At 45.7% G+C, this 17,960-nt stretch overlaps 3 protein-coding genes across 12 annotated transcripts in view; 1 reads left to right on the forward strand and 2 right to left on the reverse strand.

Moving 5' to 3' along the window:
* The window catches only part of LOC117773272 (spectrin beta chain, non-erythrocytic 1-like), a 750,817-nt gene that overhangs the window by 131,607 nt on the left and 601,250 nt on the right, over positions 1 to 17,960 (reverse strand). The gene's annotated exons all lie outside the window — the stretch shown is intronic.
* Positions 45 to 12,270, forward strand: cep295 (centrosomal protein 295). 10 transcript variants are annotated; one of them, XM_034605045.1, is made up of 31 exons: positions 45 to 169; positions 377 to 577; positions 1,082 to 1,206; positions 1,297 to 1,390; positions 1,574 to 1,687; positions 1,793 to 1,933; positions 2,052 to 2,235; positions 2,390 to 2,542; positions 2,710 to 2,970; positions 3,147 to 3,244; positions 4,024 to 4,239; positions 4,426 to 4,502; positions 4,692 to 5,453; positions 5,544 to 5,619; positions 5,668 to 5,886; positions 6,055 to 6,229; positions 6,438 to 6,626; positions 6,730 to 6,957; positions 7,047 to 7,144; positions 7,927 to 8,023; positions 8,236 to 8,454; positions 8,747 to 8,862; positions 8,947 to 9,370; positions 9,521 to 9,700; positions 9,855 to 10,366; positions 10,450 to 10,596; positions 10,679 to 10,727; positions 11,097 to 11,354; positions 11,536 to 11,623; positions 11,980 to 12,079; positions 12,170 to 12,270. In XM_034605045.1, exons 1-31 carry the CDS (start codon positions 71 to 73, stop codon positions 12,209 to 12,211), a joined length of 5,742 nt encoding a protein of 1,913 aa, XP_034460936.1. In that variant the 5' UTR covers positions 45 to 70; the 3' UTR covers positions 12,212 to 12,270. The 10 variants fall into 10 exon arrangements, with proteins under 10 accessions (XP_034460936.1, XP_034460933.1, XP_034460937.1 ...); XM_034605042.1 differs by having other exon boundaries at positions 4,692 to 5,619; XM_034605046.1 differs by lacking the exon at positions 5,544 to 5,619 and having other exon boundaries at positions 4,692 to 5,519; positions 5,679 to 5,886.
* On the reverse strand, positions 12,342 to 17,510 carry ech1 (enoyl CoA hydratase 1, peroxisomal). Its single transcript, XM_034605135.1, has 10 exons — positions 17,209 to 17,510; positions 15,581 to 15,749; positions 14,918 to 15,006; positions 14,706 to 14,830; positions 14,377 to 14,425; positions 13,926 to 13,990; positions 13,765 to 13,835; positions 13,433 to 13,504; positions 12,947 to 13,097; positions 12,342 to 12,862 (listed from the first exon to the last, which is right to left on the reverse strand). The coding sequence occupies exons 1-10, from the start codon at positions 17,237 to 17,239 to the stop codon at positions 12,758 to 12,760; spliced, it is 927 nt and encodes a 308-aa protein (XP_034461026.1). The 5' UTR covers positions 17,240 to 17,510; the 3' UTR covers positions 12,342 to 12,757.

Below are 17,960 nucleotides of genomic sequence, written 5' to 3' on the forward strand. Positions count from 1 at the left end.
TTCCTCCATGTGGACGGAAACATCTTCATAGCTGCTGGGTGGGACATGTCCGCGGGAGCATTCAGAGAAGATGAAGAGGAAACTGGTGAAACTGAGACCGAGCCCCAACGAGGAGGCTCGGATCATAAGAGAAGAACACGAGAGGAGGCGGAAGCTGCGGATACAGCAGGTGAATAATGGCGCCTGTCTGTAAAGTGTGTGTTCTTCTTAGCACATGTTCAATAAGTGCTGCTCGGACCCTTTGATCGATCTGTTCCTGATCTGTCTCAAAGCCATGAGCAATGTGACGAGGTAACATCCGAGATACGACTTCCGTCTCTGGACTTCTTCTGTACATCTTTAAACTCCTTGGCACATGTTTCCCTTCGCCCTCCAGGTGCGGGAGCAGCAGCGACACATCGCTCAGCAGATCCGACAGGCGGTGGAGCAGAGGCGGCAGCGGGAGCTGGAGCTGCTGGGGGAGCAGCTGCGGCGGGACTGGGAGCGGCAGCAGCAGGAGAAGCTCCACGCGCTGCAGAGGCTGTACCAGGACAGTCTCCAGCTGCTGGGACAGGGACACAGGAGCGCGAAGGAAAATGTAAGATGGGCAATCACATCTTAGTTGTTTAGCCCATATTCACAAATCACACGTCCTCTGTTCTTACCCCTCAACAAGAGGAAGGACAAACCACCCTAATAACTTAGAAACCTCAGAGAGCCACATGTGAGGGGTTCATCTCCCAGCACGGACACAAGAGCAACAGATGCTGAACACATCCACTAAATAACAGTATTTACAACATTGGTTAGAAGAAGCAGTTTGTGACATAATGGAAAACGGAATCGGTCTAAAACAAGAAGCACAACAGCTTCGTCTTGTCCTGACTGAAGAACATCAACCTGCTAATGAAGCTTTCACAGCCGTAGAAACATCTCCATCGATGATGAGTCCGATTCTCTGCAGACAAGATTTAGGGTGAATTCTGAGAAAATAAAACTAAACTTCTGAAATCAAAATGTGTACAATAAACTTACCAGACGATGAATATGATGTTTCTAGAAATGTTATTTGTTTGTGACCATTTGGATTCATGTCATCAAGGAACCCGACTTGGCAGCCATTGCTCAGAGGGAGGAGGAAAATCACGCCAAAGCAGATCAGCGTTATCGAGAAGCCCTGAAGGAGCTGAAATCACAGAGACTCAAAGAACATGAGAGACAAAGCCAGTGAGCAGCATCACAAATATTCACTTCTAAGATGTTTACATGTTGAATGTCCTCAGAAAGAACAAGTCTGTTCCTCTTGTTTCTCTGTAGACTCGTCAGTTCCAGGAGGAAGGCACTGCAGACAGAAAAGGAGAGATCAGCAAAGGTGGTCCGGCTCCCACCGCCTCCCCCCAACCCCGTTCAGGTGATTCACCCCAACAGATTATTAAGGACACATTTCTGAATGTAGGCCTGAGAAGACACCTGGGTTTGCTAGCTCGCATGTTAGAGAATAAATCAGTTGGCCAGTTTTTAAATTCTAATTTAGTTTTCCAGGTTGCATTGTTTTGGTTCTTCATGGTAACACAGTCTTCTCTTGTTCAAACAGAACATCGATTATAAGAAGCCACACGTGGTGAAGAAATCTGATGTGAGCGCCTTCGCTGCCACACATTACAACATGCCAGAGAGCACAGTGGACAGAGAGGAAGACACACAGCAGGTACGTCCTCTGATTATCATATGAAATGAACCCCATGGTCTGTTAACTCCCCCCCCCCCCCCCCCCCCCCCCCGATCAGAGTCTAATCTATAGATGTGTCCACAGATGAATGCTCATGAGGAAGCTGAGCTGGAGGTGAGGAGACAGCAGGAGCTGCAGAGGGAGGAAACGAGGAGGAGAGAGGAGCAGCTTGAGAAGGCTCGTCTCAGGGGGAGGCAGGCCCTGAAGAGGGAACAGCTCGTACAGGTAACAGCTGTTACTGACACCAGAACTCATGTTGTCAAAAGTCCTGCTGCAGTTCTTAATAAGAAATAAATGAAGTACAACTCTTTGTGCCTGAAGTGTGTTTTGATGCTCTCTTCAGGATCGTGAGCGCTTGCTTGTTGAACTGGAGCACATGCAGCAGACCGACCTGCTGAGGAGGAGACAGCAGGTGTCACAGATGCCTCCTCAGATCTTCCAGCCTCTCTACAAGAGACAGGAGACGAGGGACGACTTCCAGAGGGAGATTGAGTTTGCCTTTGAGGACATGTACACAGGAGAGAGGAGTAAGGACTGATCAGTGCTTTATGTTTTGTTGAATAGGGTGATTGAAGTATGTTTAAAATCTTGCAAATAGTTTTGAAGTGAAATTCAGTGCATGTCTCAAAGCAGCTATATAGTTTTAATGTAGCCTCTTTAAATTTCTTTGTCCGATCCCAGGGGTCAAAGGTGACCTGGTGGTCCAGCTGGCTCCGGAGCCCCTCCCAGCTCTGTCCACAGGCAGCCAGGACCAAGAGCTGGACGTCACTCTGGATGAAATCACCACACCGGAGCAAGAGGCTGAGAGCAATGAGCAGGAAACATCCGCTCAAGGTGAAGAGAAGCGACAGAGGAACACTAAGTTCATGAAGTGATCAGGGTTGTTAGAAGGCTTGAAAATGTCAGTTACCCTTTGGCATGTACACAAAGATCAATACTCTGATCTTGAAACTCATCTTCACCGATTCATAACTGCATTCATCGTTTTTCTGGATTTTCAGTGGGACCGTCCAAACCTGCTCCTCGGCGGGCGTTGAAGAAACTCCTGGATCGTATCAGAGGTCAGAGGAACCAGTGGAGTGAACACAGCAGTCGTGTGTCTCCAGCTGATTCACCGACTGTCATGACGGATCAGATCCCGGAGCGCGACACCACCATCGAGACCGGCTCCCTGACCAGCGAGGAGAAGAACCAGCCAGCTCCCATCGAGCTCCTGCAGCCGGTTCTCTCACCACCAGATAAAACATCCACGATCGTCAGCTGTAATAAAACTTTACCTTTGGTTTTGGCTTTCATCTCTTGCCCCATCGACACTTTCATTTCTATATTATTCATAATAACTGGTACATCTAAATGTTATACAGTTATTCTTGAACATTTTACTTGTTTAGATGTTGTAAGGTTGTAAACTTGTGTTTCTTGTATTTCATTTGATCAGCACTGGAGACGTCAGAGCCGTCACCTGCAGCAAATACTCGACTTCCTGATGAACTCGCAAACAGAATCCAAGACTTTGGAGAAGAACGAAAGAAAAGGGTAAATATACACACTGGTTCCTTTTCTACAGGACAGAGAGAATTATTTTTATACACAGTGAATGCAGGCAGATAATCATTCACAGATAATCAGGTCTAAATGCTTTTATACCTCATATAAACATCACAGAACATACTGTAGAGACATGGACACATGGAGGCTGCTGTTCTACGTAACACTTGTTTCAACACAGACGTCACAGTTAATTACAGCTGTTTGAATTTTAGTTGTCAGCAAACCCACTATTTCAATTGGAGCTGTCGTGTGATTGGTCAGAATGTATTGAGCCAGGTGATCATCATCACTTCATCAGTGCAGCCTCCCTCTAAAGCAGGACTTGGGACTTCACGTCTCCGTCGGCTTTGGACGTGTTTTCTGTTTTGTATCATGAAACATCTGCAGCTCTTTGTTTTGTTTCGTGTTCTGGAGCCAAAGCACCGGAATCTGTTTGTGGCAAAACGTTTAAAAACAAAGTGAAGTTGAGAATAATGGAGACCGGTGGATGTTTCATTGAATCGTGCAGAGAAAGACATGAGCTCCATTCTGAGCTGGTTGTGATTTCCTGTGGAGAAGGTTGATCAGCTGGAGGTCGACAGACACCTGGACAGATTTTATTATGTTGGCTCTGAAGTATCCACTTCGATTGTCTTTAAGGAAACTGATTCCTCAAATGTTTTTTGAGCCCTGCTGCAAATTAGATTATGGGTCAGAATCTGTCTCTATGATCGACCTGGAGGTAATTTTTCAGTCACTGTTTTACATGTTTTTCATTTGTGTAGGAGGAGGAGCTTGAGAGGGAGAAGCAGCAGCAGGTGGTTTTGCTGCAGGAGCTTGAAAAGCAGAAGGTCAAACTGGAGCAGATGCTGCTGGAGGCTCAGCAGGAGAGGGAACATCTGAAAGCTGCTGCTGGGACGCAGGAAGTGGATTTGAACCAATCAGACGTAACTGACCAGGATCAGGAAGTGGCCTCAGTCCCCACTGGTCCAGCAACTGAGGTCAGTTCAGTTTTAAAGCTGTTCATGGTCCTTATCATTCTTCGTATGGTGATTCACATTTGTTGCTATCACTCAAATTTGTTTTTTACAGGTTTTGCAGTCATTTTAAAATCTGATCAGTGTTTTCAGCTCCGTTCAATTACTTCAGTGACAATTGATCGTTAGCTACACCTCTGCTTTCTGCAGCTGGAGCCCCCTGCAGGTGAAGATGACCACCACCGGAGGATCAGAGAATATCAACAACGGCTGCTGGAACAAAACAGGTGAGTTTTAAAGTCTAATGATGAAATATGATTTGTGATTCAACACTTTTCAATTTAGTTGTTCTTGAAAGTAAATCTCTAAAGGTCTAAGGTGTCATACTGTGTCGATTTTAAATCCCCTTGAGGCAGATTTGGGGAAATAAAGGTAAAACACACTTCTTTAATCCTTTACCATCTTTTTTATTTTAGAGTTCACCAGAAGTCCGTGGAAGTGGCTCGCCAGCGTCTGGAGGAATACCAGCGAGCTCTGCGAATTCGTTACAGCATGACCTCCCCATTGTTGCTGTCCGCTGTCGTACCTCCAGGTCACCCACCGCTGCACAGCACTCAGCCGCTGCATCTTCCAACCCCTCGACCTCTAACTACAACTCCTGCAGTCCCATCATTCATCCATAATAAACCACTAACCTCAATAGAAGTTCCCACTAGAGAGTCTGACATTCTGGCTTCACCTCCACGTCTTCCTGGCTCCAGTTTGAGCTCTGGTTCCAAGCTGCTGCCTGAGGAAGTGGAATCTCGCTCAAATCGTTCAAGGAACCAAAGACCAGATGTGAGCTCCTGGCTCACCGACAACATAATGGAGAGAGTAACCGAGCACCTTCCACAGAGGGTGAGACCCTCCTCGCTCACCACAGAGCCTCCGCCTCACAAACTGTTCACAACACGTCCCTCAACCAACATCCCACTCCAGCGATCCTCTGATCCCATCCAGGCCACCAGCCCGAGCATCTGGGATGATGCACCTCTGGTTCCCGCCCCTGCAGAGGTTCAGCCCGGGATCCTGTTGAGCTCCAGAAGGGACGACAAGGGGAGGCAGAGGCGAGAGCTGCAGGAGTTCCAGAGGCGTGTGCAGGAGCAGAGGGAGGCAGTAGACCTGCAGCAAGAAGAGGAGAGGCGGAGGGGAGAGCTGCAGGAGGTGCAGAGACGGGAAGTAGAGCTGCAGGAGTTCCAGAGACGGGAAGTAGAGTTGCAGGAGGTGCAGAGACGGGAAGTAGAGCTGCAGGAGTTCCAGAGACGGGAAGTAGAGTTGCAGGAGTTCCGGAGACGCGTGCAGGAGCGGAGGGAGGCAGTAGACCTGCAGCAAGAAGAGGAGCAGAGGAGGGGAGAGCTGCAGGAGGTGCAGAGACACATGCAGGAGCAGAGACGGGAAGTAGAGCTGCAGGAGTTCCAGAGACATGTTCAGCAGCAGAGGGAGGCAGTAGAGCTGCAGCAAGAAGAGGAGAGGCAGAGGGGAGAGCTGCAGGAGGTGCAGAGACGAATGCAGGAGCAGAGGGAGGCGGTAGAGCTGCAGCAAGAAGAGGAGAGGCGGAGGCGGGAAGATGAGATGGAGCAGATGAGGCGGCAGAAGGAGACGTTAAAGGCTTTGATTCAAACTGATGCACAAGTAAGTGAAGAAAAGTTCTGCTTTGAGTTTGTTGTTGTTCAAATCGAACTCGATTATAAACATTAGTGTGAATTAAAGGAAAAGACATCTGAATAGTTTGAGCCTCTTTTTTCTCAAAAGCTCTTTAAAAACATCTTTCCTGTTCTGCTCTATTCCCCGCCCCCTCAGCCAGTTCCAGACGCTCCCAGTGAAGAGCTGGTTTCAGAGAACACGGGTCAGACTCGCCTCAGATTACTTGCGTTCCTGCTGAGAGCGATCGAGGAGTCTAACGAAGGAACGTTATCACGCCTCCAAGACCCTGACAACAGGGAGGCTTCCCCTCACCTACCACCGTGTGGCAGTGGTGAGTCAGTCTTTTCCACTTTACTCTATCCACCTTCTCATGTTTCAATCTGATCTGTTGAGACAGATTTACTGTCACGTTCGTGCTACTTATTCAAATTGATTGTATAGATTTTTATATATATTTAATTCTGCATCAGTAATTGTGTTTTTAAATTCATTATAAATGTTGCAGTTTCATTCAAACCCTATACTTTTTTTTAATTAAGATCCCATCGCTCAGACCAGTGTTCCTGCTCCAGCGTCCGTCCTCCTGCCAGAACTCCTCCCCCCTCCTGTCCGAGCAGCGAAGCCCCCAGTGACCCGCATCCGACTGGGAATCATGGAGGCGACTGAGCAACACGAGCTCAGTGCGATTCAAGAGGTGGAGACGTCCGTCAATAACGGCAAAATCACAGGTCGGCTCAGCCCCAGAAACAATTATTAGAATACTGTTTTCATCACGTGCCCGAACTATGAAAGCAGTATCGAGCATGAGCTGATGCGTATTGTTTCCTCCAGGCCCAGAGAAGAACCTGAACGTACCATCACATGCTGTAAACTGGGATCCGCAGGAGGAATCAGATTTGTCCGTCTCATCTGACAGAACTCTGGACACGCCCTCTGTGTCCAGCAGCGGGAAACGGACGGTTGACAGCTCGAGCAGCTTCGGGACAAACTCGGAGACGTCCCAGCATCACATCTGGAGAGAGAGACTGCTGACGGGAGCAGTAACATCTTCAGAGTCTGGTACGTAGGTGAAGGAATACAGACGAGGAACATTGTAGCATTTTGTGACATAAGAATATTTCCACTGTGCTGAAACCTTGTTTTTTCAGATTCAGTCCTGAGAATGATCTCGCCTCCTTCGTCTGACTCTGGGAGAGGAGCCGACTTCTCTGGTCCGGCAGCCACAAGCCACAGATCCTTCACCGAGGTAACAGCTCGTAGTCTTTCCTTTGGAACGAGTCACTAATGTGAGAGTCACAGGTGAAGGAACAGTTCAGTGAATCAGCATCTGTCTGCTCAATTAGAAGAAACCTTCTGACGTGCAGTTGACGGATGTATGATTTTGATTATAACATTTTAACAAACAATGGTTCTAGGGTTAGTTATCTGAGTTTCACTGCATGTTGCCTGTGATTCTTTTCTAAAAGCTCTGAGGTTCACAAGTGGATCGATGATGACATTTAGCCAAATCTGAAGCTTTGGCAGGATCTGCCTCAGACTCTGATTATGCTTGAGAAGCTTTTCTCCATTTTATGTGCGTGTGTGTGTGTTTGGGAGATTGGTTTTGTAGAGTGAAATGTGTAAAGAGTGGTGTGTGTGTTTTTTGTTTTTCTGAGCAATGATGTGAAATTACTAAACCAGAAAAGTATTTAAACAAAATACATTTTGTGATGGTTTCTACACTTGAGCTGAGCTCGACTTCTGAAAGTATAAAATGTTAAACTGTGTGTGTTTGGGGGGGGGGGGGTTGGTTGTTTGAAGTATAAGTCAGGGTGTGATGTATTTGTGTGTGTGTTGGGGAGTTGTTGTTGTTTGGAGGAAAGTTTATAAGTGTTTGTTTGTTTTTTCTGAGCAATGATGTGAAATTACTGAACCAGAAAAGTATTGAATCAAATACATTTCATGATGGTTTCTACACTTGAGCTGAGCTCAGCGAGAACCTAACGACTTGAACGTATGAAATGACCTGTGTGTGTGTGTGTGTGTCAGTCTCCCCTCAGGCCTCCTGATCCTGACTGCCTCTCCTCCACCAGCATCTCCACCGGCAGCTACATCACCACCGATCCTGAGCAAAACGTAAACACTGGTGAGACGACAGTAGCGTGTCTTTTAGCTCAAGGTGCTCTACCCGGACTCCCCCCTCCACTGAATGTTCCAGACATTTTCCTGTTGTTCTGACTCATCTTTCCCAGAGTTCATGTCTGAAAACAGCTAAAAACAAAGAGCTGCTGGAGCTGAGCCCTGGATCCAGTGTCAATAGTTTGAGCCTGACTCATTCTCCTCTTTTCTCTTCTTTAGACAAATCCTCACCTGTCGCACTCTGTGAGGAACATGGAGCTGATGTTCTCGACGTCTCCTCTCCGACCGGTCAATTCTCCTTCATTAAGGACACGTCAGCTGCACGTCGTCATGGTGCCGCTGTTCAAACTCTGTTTAACGACGGCAGCATTCAGCGCATTATCGACCGATACACGAGGGAGCTCGACTTCTCCCTCAGCTCCGCTGGGAGAGCGACAGGTAGATCCAGATCACAACATTTGAATGGGTTCTCTCCTGACCCACACACATCCTCCCACTTACTTCAGTGGTAATCATCTTTGTTTGTTTAATCCTGCTAAATAACAACATAAAAATAAACCCAGATGAGCTGAAGCTGAGAGGAGCTGCTCCGTCTGATACAGAATCTTTACTGTGAACGACGCCTCCAGCATTTCCACATTGTCATGATTTTTTGTTTGTTGGAAATCAAGAGATGAAACTCCACAAACGTGTTTCAGTTTATATCATTAATCCTTCTTTGCCTCCTCAGACAGTGAAGCCTCGTATGTGGACGAGCCCGGATCTCTGGTTGGAGCCTCGGAGACGAGAGCAGAGGGCGAAGGTCGTCAGACTCGTCCCTCGGGGACTCGGACACAACGTGACCTGGTCAGTGACTCACAAACCACTTTACCCTGTTCACAAGAACAGAGTTTGAACTCTAATCAGTCAGTTGATCTGTTTTTGTTACAGGATCGAGACTTCACTGTCCATCCAATCCAGGATCACTTCCCAGGTGACACCTCATCACAGGCTGAGGACTCGTTCAGGCCTCTGATTGGCCAGCTGGCAGAGCAGTCCTCCTGCCTCGCTGCGGACCAGAGGGACTCGGCCATGGAGCGACTGGTCGGTCAACCGTCGGCTCACTCGTCCATGATCGGTCAGCTTCCAGTGAGCGTGGGTCAAGGTGGATGGGATTCCACTGTGAGTCGGATGATTGGTCGACTCTCCCATCGGTCCAGCTCTAATGGTCAGAGCGGCTGGCAGGACGCGAGTCAGCTGATGGGGCCGATGGTGGCGGAGCAGTCGACCACGTGGTTGGATGAAGTTCAGGAGGAAAGCCAGATGAGGCCGCTGGTTGGGGAGCCGGATACCGATCAGCACAGTGGAGTGTCAGGTAACAGAAGGGGGGGGGGGGGGGGTGTGTGACTGATTCATGCAGTGAGACTCCAATCTTCCTCTGATTCATTCATCTGATTAACAAATGATGGATGGATGGAAAATTGGTCATCAAATGCTCTGTTGGTTTCTCCGCTGCTGTTTGTAGGTGAACGGACCCACATGGATCCCAGTGTCCCAGCGGAGGCCAGTGTCCCGTCACACCCAGTGTCTCCTCCTGAAGCGTCGTCACACCGTGCCACTGTCCCGGCTGCGAGTCCACATCCACAGGACCAGATGCCACAGAACCAAACCAGTCCAATGGACCTGGACCCCGAGAGGACAGACGGTGAGAAAACGGTGAATTCAAGTGACCAGAGACCTTATGGTGATTTTAACAGAGAAGAAACTGCCATTGGGCCTAATATCAATATCTGTATCCTATCGAAGCTGCAGTGGTTTTTCTTACCTGGTAAGAAACTTAACTGTATGTTCACTTTTAGTTTTTCTAGGCTCCGACTCTTTCCACCCGCTGCTGGCTGAGGTCACCCACAACGACACAGCCGACCCCTCCATGACCTTTCACCTGCTCGCACACAAAGGGCCGTCCTCACCTGAGCTGACCAGTGAGGAGCGCAGTGTTTCCTCCCGTCCTGAAGGGTCTGACACTCGCAGTGATTCCTCTGTCGAGTCCGACCCGTCGCCTGAACGCCTTCGCTCAGAGAATCCTGCCTCACACGAACTCCTCCAGGACCAAACCCAGGAATCTGCCCTCGTGCTGGAAGACACCACGAGTGCAGACGTGGAGCTGACGGCTCTGAGTCTGTCAAATTTAACCATGCGTGATGAAGCACCTGCTGCAGACACATCGCAGCCAGCAGGAGGCGCTGCAGGAGGGAGCTGCTCTGCTGAAAGGTTTCGGGATTCAGTTCAATTCAGTGACGTTTGTGAAGAAATGACTTCTGAGCCGGGCTCCAACCTGAGGAAGGATATTCCCCTCTTCCATAAGATCATGGTATGATCGCATTGTCCATCATTTTATTTTTGTAACGTGTGATATGTCATCGTCTGAGTTGTGTCTTTTCAACCTGGCCTCAGGAAGCGGCCTGTGAGAAGGGGATCCTGGAGCAGTCGGAGATAACACTGGTGAGTGTGACAGACGAAGACACGACCATCACTGAGGAAGAGGAGGTTTGTGAAGAGAACAATCCAGATGAGGAAGGACAGAACAGCGAAGAGACAGAGGTAGTTGTACATCCATCAGTGCTGTGACTCACCCTCTGTAGTGGTGGATTTCTGATCTGAACATGAAACATGTCTCCTGTAGGGGGAAGAATCCACATTGTTACCGGAGGACGGAGCTCAAACTCATCCAGGTAAAGTTAGACTGAAAATATTCAGCATAGACGAAATCAGTGGCTGAACCGTGGGAAGCTGCTGATTGGACCAGGAATAAGTTTCCTTTTTTTTAACATTGACAGAGAAAACATGTTCTCTCAAATAATTTGTGGAACTTGATAAAGTGTTTAGAGGACTGATATTTATGAGTGTGTAGTTTGGTGCAGTTTGAATGTGGTCTCATTAGGGGAAAGGTCCGTTCTAGTCAAATAAAGTAAATGTGGATGTTTTCAGGAACAAAAAGGAGCAAGACATGATCAAATAAAAATATTATTTCTCTGTTTCAGTCAGATCTTTTGTGAACTTAAGTAAATATCTCCCTCTGTTCCTTCCCTCCCTCCATGAAGTGATGGTCCTGGACGCTCACTGGGATCTGAGCAGACGCCTGCAGGACGTGAACGAGCAGAAGCGCAGAGCTCTGATCCAGAGATCCTCTCGCAGGGTGGAAGGCATCAAGGCCAAAGTGGCTCTGAACAAGAATCGAGCTGAATCTGAAGCCAGAGAAGAGGAATCCGAACTTCGACTTCAAACTGACGAGTCAAAGGACGGAGAGAGTGAAACGTCTGCTTTCATCCAGGAGAGAAAGGGTCAGCCTCCACCTCCAGGTTTGTAAACTTCATATCAGTTTTCTGTCTTTACTTCCTTTTCTATTTTTACTTCTGTTTCTTTCTCTCAACCTTACTATGTAATGTGCCTTGTTTTCAAATGAGTTAATTTCTTTCTCTTTTCTTTCCATTGCTCTGTCTTTCATTCGTTCATTTTATTCCGACTTCTGTTTTCTGCCAGCGAGCGCCTCCGTGCTGAAAGAGGTGAAGATCTACGGCCCAGAGCAAAGGAAGCGGGACGTTAGTGAGATGTACCAGAGAACTCAGAGGTACGGGGAGAGGAGGAGGATCCTGCACCGTTACTCCACCAGAACACACGGAGCTGAGGGCGTTCAAATCATTTGTGGCTGAGAACTTTAGAACTTGAAGTCATATTTAAGAGATTAAACCTTTTAGAAGTGGCTACATACATAAAACTAGAAGCTCACTGAGTAGAGCTCACACCCCCGCCCAGGCCCAGCAGTCTCCTTATGAAACCACATTTATCTCATAATGGTAAAGCATGTTCTTCCTGACCTGCACACATCGGTCCATTGTTTTTTACATAATCCAGCTGATTAACAAACGCAGATGAAAACCTTCTTGATGGAATTAAATCTCATCCCAAATGAAACGGTTTCCTCAGACTGTTCCATCAGCTGGAGGAGGTGAAGCAGCAGAAAACCATCCGGAGCCGACAGGAAGCTTCCGCACAAAACCGACTGAAGGCCAAAGAATTCCACAAGGTAAAAAAAACCTGTCAATGTTAAAACTATGATTCACTTGTTGTTGAATTGAGTTTGATAGAATTTTTTTTTTCTTCCATCTCTTCACAGAAAACTTTAGAGAAGCTTCGAGCCAAGCAGACGCAGCAGTGACTCCATGTGACAGTTCTAGTTTTGTAAAGTTTTATAATAAAGTATTTAAGTTATTTAAATCTGACTTTGTGCTCAAACTGAATTTGACCTGAATGTGGTTGAAGTAGCAGGTTTTTAAATCTCAGGCAACTTTCAGATGAGTCTCTTTTTAATAAGAAAACATTCATGAGGTCATTTACAGAGGAACAAAACTGGATGTTACTGTTTTTAAATGTTAACAAAGTGAGAAACAAAGTGAGTCAGTTGAAGCAGGTGAGTGAGCTTCAGACGTTTGTCTCCCTTTCACCTGAATGTTAGACTGACTCCACACATGAAGGATGATAATGTCTTAGTTTAGATGCCGAGTGTAACATCCTGTTTTCAGATGCTTTTCCATACAAACATCGATGCAGATCTTTGGGATGAAATCCATCATCTCACTGGTTCAAGCCTCCATCTCTGAATGTCTCTTCCTCCTCTCCTCAGATTCCTTGTTAGTTTTTTAGATTTGTTGTTATGAGCTTGTTGTTTTTCATTAAGGCCACGACAGCAGCTTCTCATGAGGTTTCAGAGTTTGGAGAACGTCTGGGTCTTGGGGCTTTTCTTCTCCATGGAGGCCTGAGCTGATTTGATCACATCCTCGGTCTGAAGCATGCTCATGTTCCACGTGGCCTGAGGGGAAGAGAAGAGCTCAGTGACTGAGGCAGGATGATGCTGACCTGACCTTGTTTTTCTTAAGGGACGTGGTGACGTTACCATGTAGTCCAGTCCCTCTGCCACGCTGTGGTCTCTGGAGTAGATGAGGTTGATTTTGGTGCCTTGCACAGCGACAGGACTGCGACCGGCGATCTCCCCGGCCATCTCCACCGCCCCGGTGATCATGGCCTCCTTATCTGCAAACACTCGGCTGCACAGAAAACGTGTGGTGGATTTTAAAATGTTCAACATGTTGCTTCAAAATAGGTGAAATCATAAAGTTTTGATTTGTAGTTGAAAATCTTTCCTTAATATAAATATTTCTGAGTAAATCTGCAGCGAGACACAGGAAATACACTTTGTTAAGCTCGATCAGGTTCGACTCCGCCCCTGAGACAATGATCTGTAGAACCAGGTTGTCATGGTGATGTGCCCAGATTATGTTCCTGTAATCGGCTTCATCCCCATTTTAGTCCTAAATGTAGTTAAACAACATTGAACAAAAGGTGTGAGTATATTGTGTAGATGGTTCATGAGGATGTTCACCTGACCAGTCCGCTGCTCTTAGCCTCATCTGCGTACATCCTCCTCGCCGTCAGAGCCAAGTCGTTCACGAGGCTGGACACAGACCAGGGAGGGGTTTACTATCATACCATGACTTTTTGAGAAAGTGTCTTAGTACATAGAATACAACAGTAATCTCGTACATTTTACATACATGTAAAAAAAAAAAAAAAAGTAATAGTATGAGTATATGACCTGATGTTTTTGTGACTTAGTACTGAGACTAACTTGTAACTGTTACTATGGTAATTCTGTTGCTTCTACATGCTTGGCACATCACGTGTTTTCCTACATGTTATTAGAAAACTGTTTACCTGCGGCTGCCGATGACTTTAGGAAGTCTCTGCAGAGTCCCAACGTCTGCTGCAAGTCCAATATCTACTTCCTGTCAAACACAAAACTGGCTCAGGTTATTTTTGTCTTAATCATCTTTGTCACATTCTGGAATAAAGAGAATTGACTGACAGGTTCTTACCTTCACCTGGAACCAGGCGTCCTGGGTACACAGGCGGATGTCGCAGGCTGTGATCAGGTCCACACCTGCAGCAGAGCAGCGTCCACAGTGAACTCACTTTCTCTGATTCATAATCAAATCCTTTCATATAATCTGTAATTACTAATAAATAAACATGCTAAAATATGTAAGAAAAAGAACTGAGGCAAAGTGACTCTGGAGAAACAGAGAGGAAAAGAATCAACGACAAGATTCTTAGTGTTAAAAGACGAACGGAGACAGAATGTGAGATTAACAGGAATTTCTCATCTGATTTTCATGCACATCCTCGTCAGGAAGAACCTGAACTACACTGCTCGTAGTCTGAACACATTCACGTGTGAAACCTGATGAACTCTGATGAATGTGAGGAAACGTGATTCTAAACAAAACAAAACACTTAAACGTAGAATCTGAGCTCGACGCGTCTCACCTCCTCCAATACAGGCTCCGTGCACAGCCACTACAACAGGCTTTGGACACTGAGAAGAAAACAACCATGAATGATTTCACAGGAAAACACACTAACAACCAAATAGTTTCATTATTGTTCAAATACATGACAAACGTGTGACTGGTCTGATCTTATAATCAGAGCTGATAAATCCATTAAATAATTTCAGATATTTACTGAAACAATCTACTTGTGTTGTTGACAGTAAACTGAATGTTCTGCGTTCTTCCTTCACTGTGTTTGAAATGATAAACCGGTCTCGTGGTTCCTCGCTGTGAGGAACAGAACCCGTCTCCAGGTCTTCTCACCTTCTCTATGACGGAGAACGTCTCTTGATACTTGGCGATCTTTTTTCTGAGGTTCCAGGAGATTCTGGCCGTGTCGTCGCCCTGAGGCTGGAGGACGTCGCCGGCCATGTCCATCAGATCGATACCTGGACAACAAGGCCGCAGCCCATCAATAAACACAACTCTCTGAAAACAGCACAATTCTAAATGGGAGAAAAGGGTCGGATCCCCACCTGCTGTGAAGAGCCTCCCTGCTCCAGAGACAACCACCACTCTGCAGTCTGGGTCTGCGGCGAGATCATTGAAACAATCCACCATCTCACTGCCAGAGAAGAGAACAAGAAACGCTCCGTCAGCTGACAGAATGATGAGAAGTGCAGTGAGAAGGAAATCTGCTTCCTGGTTCAACACAGCCGCTCTTAAATTATTCAACATCATTAGTGTCTGTTAAAATTAATTTTCAATCACTTGTTAAGTAGTTGCCTTTAACAATATGCAACTAAAGAAATTGAGCAATTAAAAATGACTGACAACACTTCTGTGATTCTGCTGTCACCTCCCAGTCACTCTTATCAATTAGCTCTCTTTATATATATATATATAATTATTTTGATAATCACATTATTAGTTTATTGATCCGATATCAACTCTTAAGTATAAATGGGACAAATGTATTTGCACAATGAGAATGTAATGTAAACAAAGAAAAACTACAGTGTTGCTTACTTAGTAAAAATACATTTAAATAGTTAAAGGTAAATTCCTACACGTTACTAATTTTAAATATAATTAAACATGGATATCCATCCAAACATCTGTCACTAGTTTCATTATAATTCCACATTTGTTTTGAACGTTGTGACCAATGATAACATCTCAACAGAAAAGAGTCCTGCCTCCAGAAGGCTGAGTTCATGGCGTTGAGTTTGTCAGGACGATGCAGCTCCACGTGTGTGACGGACTTCGCAGGGTGACTGATGGCGAGCGTGGTGAACGGAGAGGTGGGACCGCCAGAAGACGACATGGCTCGGACCACCGACTGACTGGGAAGCCACAGACCTCGGTCTGAGGGAAACACACAGGATCAGAAACGAGTTGATAATGAACAAAACTGAAAACAACAGGAGACAGGATTCTTCTGTGGACATGAAATCTGACAGTGAGAAGAAAAACTTCACTTTGTAGCAGAACAGAAAATAGATGATGTCTAAGAGACGCATCTCTAGAAAATACCAAAAACTCTGACCCCAGCTTATGAATTATGATGGATTTGATGATTAATTATGACTTTATACAAGAATGTTGCTACAATTATTTTCACTGTGGATTATTTGTTGGAATACTTTGTTTACAAAATGCCAGAACATTGTGAAACATTTGCTATTTTGATATCCCACAAACGACAAAGAGGAAAACTTTAAATGTCTAGTTTTATCAGATCAAAAATTAGTTTATCAGTTAAAAATAAAAGCATCAAACGTCGAAGCTGGAAATAAACAACTAATTTGAAAATGACAAACTATCATTTGTTCCTTTGATGTTGACCAATTGCTCAACTGAGTATTCGTTGCAGCTCTCAACATTTTTAATAAGTCATCAACTGTTTCTACATCTTGAGCCAAAACTTCTCCAATTACCTCCAACGACATTTTATATTAGTCTGCAGTTGTATTCTTGTTATTAATCATGTTAGTGAGCAGGATGACAGAGAATCTACTTGAGACGTCTTCATGGAGTTTGGGGAAAGTCTCGATCAGGAGAGAATTCACTCCACTTTCTTTACCATTGAGAGATATGACGTTTTTCTAACTTTCCCTGACATGTCAGTGAATAACTCGTGAGTCTGGATGAAACCAGTCAGACATGTCGGAGGACTGGTGTCTATGTTGAAGACTCAATGGAAGAGTGGTTTCATCAGGGGAGTGTTTGAACTCACTGGGTTTGTTGGTCCTCCAGCACCTCAGGCTCATGGAAACTGATTTGCACTGGTTTAACAACTGGTCAGTTAATGAATAACATTAACAACATGTTAAAGATAATTAATCATTTATATTGAGCTCTCTGACTGTATTGACACGTCTCTTGTTCCCACTGGCTCTTAATGCTAAGCTAAGCTAACCTCTCTGGTTGTGCTAACTTCCACAGAACAAACAGACTTGAACTCGTGTCTCAGTGAAGAGACACTCAGTGACCTTTCACCTAGAAACACTGACCTTTCACCCAGAGACACTCAGTGACCTTTCACCTAGAAACACTGACCTTTCACCCAGAGACACTCAGTGACCTTTCACCTAGAAACACTGACCTTTCACCCAGAGACACTCAGTGACCTTTCACCCAGAAACACTCAGATCCTGTGTTCGGGTCAGGAAGCGACACGGAGCTAAAGGAACATCTGTAGGGTTCACATCTGTCCACTTCATGAACAAGAGAATAACACAACAAACAGCTAACAACACACAACAGCTAAAAACAGAGAACAGAAACAACACAACACAGAACCACACCAGCCTGTGACACTCACATTGTCTGACCGCGGACCGGAGGGAGAACATCGCAGGTTCGCTGGTTGTAGAATCCTGAGTTTAATGATTGATCCGGTTAGCTAACGTTAGCCCCAAGCTAACTGACGCTAACTGCTAGCTAACTAATCTAAAGTCTTTGGGGATAAAGTTCACTGGTTCGAGCCGAAGCAGAAACACACAACCGCTGTGTGAAGGTTCACCGCGGGTTGTGACACACAACACACTTCAATGACAAGTGACCCTACAGCTAGCTTAGCTTTAGCCTCCTTTACAGCTGGATACAGTGGCCGATAAGGCTCAAACTGGAAAGTCAAAGGAAAACAAGGTAGATGAGCAGAGAAAACCCCTGAACCACGTGATGTCTCAAACTACAGAAACACTGAAAACTGTTCAACGTCCCAACTCAACAAATCACTGCAACAAGGATCAGCTCTACAAAAATAAAACAATTCATCTAAATACAAGTATGGTGTAGGTACATGTGAGAGATATATTTATTTATATATTCATCTGGACATTAAGTGACTCTAAACCAAACCCATCCTGCAAAAAACACCCAAAATGCAACTAAGCCCAAACAGCGTTCTCTCTGCTTCATTTTCTACTTTAATGATTTTGCACTTTGTGTGTTTTAGGGTTTTGTTTCTTCTCCGTGGCCACTTTCCTCTCTAGATATACGAATAGAAGGTGAATAAAAGACTCCGCCCCATTGTGTAGACGACCTGTTTCAGTTCCATGTTGGTCTGTTTGT

Source organism: Hippoglossus hippoglossus, chromosome 13, assembly GCF_009819705.1.
Source record: "Hippoglossus hippoglossus isolate fHipHip1 chromosome 13, fHipHip1.pri, whole genome shotgun sequence".
Classification (NCBI taxonomy): Eukaryota; Metazoa; Chordata; class Actinopteri; order Pleuronectiformes; family Pleuronectidae; genus Hippoglossus; species Hippoglossus hippoglossus.